General features: G+C 29.4%; 1 protein-coding gene across 1 annotated transcript; it reads right to left on the minus strand.

Moving 5' to 3' along the window:
- On the minus strand, positions 1–2912 carry LOC143076446 (uncharacterized). The gene is made up of 4 exons (XM_076252225.1): positions 1689–2912; positions 924–1044; positions 625–729; positions 1–386 (listed from the first exon to the last, which is right to left on the minus strand). Exons 1-4 carry the CDS (start codon positions 1775–1777, stop codon positions 315–317), a joined length of 387 nt encoding a protein of 128 aa, XP_076108340.1. The 5' UTR covers positions 1778–2912; the 3' UTR covers positions 1–314.
- Between the last annotated feature and the right edge of the window lie 994 nt (positions 2913–3906).

A 3906-nucleotide genomic window follows, 5' to 3' on the forward strand; every position in this document is an offset into this window, starting at 1 on the left:
TATTGATAATACAAGGCTGAGACATGCAGCATACAAACATAGTGACAATGTTAAACAAAGAAGAAAAGATCTGAAAGCAATGGAGGCTGCAAAACTTGACTCTTTGCAGTATGATGATAGTTATTCAAAGGAACAATACTATAGTAAAGATGTGTCTGTAAACAATAGTAAAAACAAAGCACAACGAAAATGCAAGAAATGTGGGAATCCCATGAAAGGACATAAGAGGGGTTCGTGTGAGCAGGCAACTGTAGACTAACACCTTTACTTATTGTATATATATTTATTGTTTTGTCTAATCTATGTTTATTTGTTCAGATTTCCATTATGTCATTCTTCCTGCCTACAACTTCACAGAACTGCACCATTGATACTTTGAAGGCATCCTGTAATAGATAAAATTGGAGTTATTTTAATTTTTTTTGATTTTATCATATTTACAAAAGTTTTACAAAAAAGTAATTCTAATGATCATTATCATTGATTCAACTTTAAAAACAAAAAACAAATTCAATTTGATTTTTAATGCTTTAATCTTAAAAATTCATCTAAATTTACAAGAACTATTTGCCACTGGACATAAAGCAAACAACAGTCACAAATAATAAATAAATAAGGACAAACCTTTTTTATTTCTCCTTTCACATCAAAGGGTACTAATGATCTCAGGTATTTCAAAACTTCATTTGGCCAGGCATAGTGGGCATTTTCAGGGCCTATCTCTGCTTCCTGTCAAAATAAGAAGTTGATCTAGAATTCTTGAAGAAAATTATAAATAAAGTCGCTCTATATTTCATTATGATTATAACATTTCTTAAATTTTAAATGATCTAAAGTCATTGTTTATTACAAAAATGTAGTCCTTAAATAATTTTATATTTTTAAATGGTCTGTATGATTTGTTGTATTTGTTATATACATACCTTCATAGAATGTGCCCAGTTGCAATAAAAAATCCAACGAATTTTCCTGTCACCCCTATTTCTTCTTCTCTGAGAAGTAACACTATCTCCAATGAATTCTGCAAACTGCTCCCCATTTAACCTACATGAAATAATAAATGACAATGATGACCTTTTAATGCTACAAATAAGCAAAATTGTTTGATTGTTGTCTGCTTAACATCCAGTGGCAAATATTTCATTCAAATTCAGTGTATTTGATTAGAGTTCTCAAGAAAACAAATCTTCAATAATGCGATGTGACACAAATAATTTTTTTCATAAAACTTTATTAATGAGGAAAAGAAAATTTTATCAGTTGACTTTTGGAGAGTTATGAGTCTTTAAATTTAGTAATCTGGTGAGATTTTGTTTGTCCAGTGACAATATTGGTGCTTGTGGTATGTAATCGTGTTCAAAAAGATTCTTTAATTTGTTTTGATTTTAATTTTGGATGGGATATATCTATATATATATGTATTTAAGTGTAAAAAGATAGGTGTGTGTTTATGTTTATTTTATGTCTATTGTGAATTTTTTTAGCAATCCTTTTATTTTTTAAATTAAAACCAATAAAATATTCTTATCTTATCTTAAAAAAGGTTTAACCTTTTAAATGAATTACAGATGTAAATTATAATTTTCAATTCCACAAAATTGTACAAATAAATTGAAAATCTGATTATATCTAAGAAATTCCCTCTGTGGATCCTCAATTCATTGAACCTATGTAACATGCATACTTACCCACACTCAATGACTGCTTCTACAAAAGCTCTTTTCTCATCTTCTACTATCAAATGATGACTGTGTCTTCTATTTGGTACTTTTGGCATTTTAATCAATTTAATTGTGTGATTGTGTTTTATTTTTAAGAGAATTATAAATTAAATAAATAAAATAATAAGGAAATATTCTCAGTTGTTTCTTTTAATGGAACATTCCATTTAATAAAAGGGAAAGTAGCATTTATAAAATCTACTTTTCATTCAATATCAACAATAACCAGTTGTATTTTTGTAATAAACTATATTCTGATACAACTTAAATTTAATTTTCTTACAATAACATTTAAAAAAAAAAAGGAATAATTTATGTTTTGAGCAATAAACAGTTCCTGTTGTCATCCTGCTTTAATTAATGGTTCATGACTGGTCAGTGGAGGCGGAGTTATGACCTTATCAGTAAGCTGTTAACCTCAAGCTGGGTCAAAGTGATGTAATATCTCCCGCCAATATCATGTGTTTGATGCACAGGGTATACATTATTCAGCTTTATTCAGAGTTTGTGTAACCAAATTCTTTCTCTCTGGTCAAATCATTGTTGATTTATGATTCAAGGTCAATTATATGTGCATCCTATGGTAAATTTGCCTCTTTTAAACACACAAATGAGGTTCAAAGGGGAAAAACCTAACTTTTGAAGTTTTTCAACTATAGATTTTTACATGAAATTCCACATTTGAATGAAATTAGCTCCTTCATTGGTACCCCTAGAGGCTTGGTTTTGGTATATGTTGTTCCTTAGACTATTATCTTCAAAAGGGTGTCTCAGATTTCAAATAGAATGTACAGAACAGATTTTACACCCAATTGAACATTGTATACTTTATGATGTTAGAATGGTAATACTAATTAGAGATTTGAGAGAGAATGAAACATCACAGGAAAAATCTGAGACACCCTTTTGGAGCTCATACTGTGCTGAATCAGATTTGATTAAAACTTTCTGTATGAAGATAAAGATGATAAAGCTAAATTCATTCAAGTGAACTGACTAAGATTTTGCCATTTTTGCATCATAATTAATTACATAATGGTTGCAAATAAAAAAAAAATGCAATCATTTGAAAGGCTAATCTTTTATCTATCCATAAATACCTATTTTATTAAATTCCATGCATTCGTTAGGAAGTTACAGCATTTAGAAGTTGGGAGATTGGAGGTATAAAAATCTTTGTATTGTGCTACCTTAATAGCGGATCTTGAAGTTAAAGTATATTATGTTAGTTTCGTTAAATGTGTTATAAGAGGCACCTGTATGAAGTCAGCCAAAAACAATGAATTGTAAATTGTAAATTGAATTTGCACTAACATGACATGTCTGTGACATAAATTGAATGTGCACTAACATGACATGTTTGTGACAGAAATTGTTTTAGATAATTACAATAACATGGAAAAAATTGTATTGTATAATCATGTTAATATCATTTTAGGTAAAAGTTGAGCTATTTTCAAATGGTTCATTGAATGTAGAGATCTATTTTGATGGCTGCCTTTCCACTAGTTCCAATTGGTTTTCCACGGGACCTGACACGCACGTCTATCTTCAACATTTTCTCTATGAATGTGTAGATTAGAGTAGTTTGTTACCATTATGATTTCTTGATATTTAACATATTATATGCAAATGTTAAATATCACCAAGTATTCTACAAATTTAAAGATAAAATTTTGTGTATATATAATTTTAATCATATACTCCGCGCATGCAACAGTTCGTAATCTTCATTATAGATGAAACTGTAACTACATGAACTGTATATCATCATCATCAGGAGAAGTTTTAAACATACTTATCTTTAACGATTGAAGTGAAATACAAGACATTTTCTCTTAACGAAAATATAAGGTTTATTCATTCATACGCAAAAACATATCGAAGGGCAGAAGTGTCGTCTTCATCAAAATCAGCAGTTTTATATGTTCACCACTTGATGTATATTTGGGGTTCCTCTATTAAGTGTTCGAATTTCAATGACCTTTATTTCACATTTCCCTGTAATCATAAGCAACAAAAAAACGACGAACAACCAACAGCATGCTAAATCTGCCCACACTAGTTTTCCTATTTACAATCATGTCCGAAAATAAATAAAAAAATTATCTCAACATATAAAATACACAATACGACATGACACAATGCAGTCAGCACATGTAGAGGTTTTGATAATGGTTACTCT

The sequence above is a fragment of the Mytilus galloprovincialis genome, chromosome 5 (genome assembly GCF_965363235.1).
Source record: "Mytilus galloprovincialis chromosome 5, xbMytGall1.hap1.1, whole genome shotgun sequence".
Taxonomy (NCBI): Eukaryota; Metazoa; Mollusca; class Bivalvia; order Mytilida; family Mytilidae; genus Mytilus; species Mytilus galloprovincialis.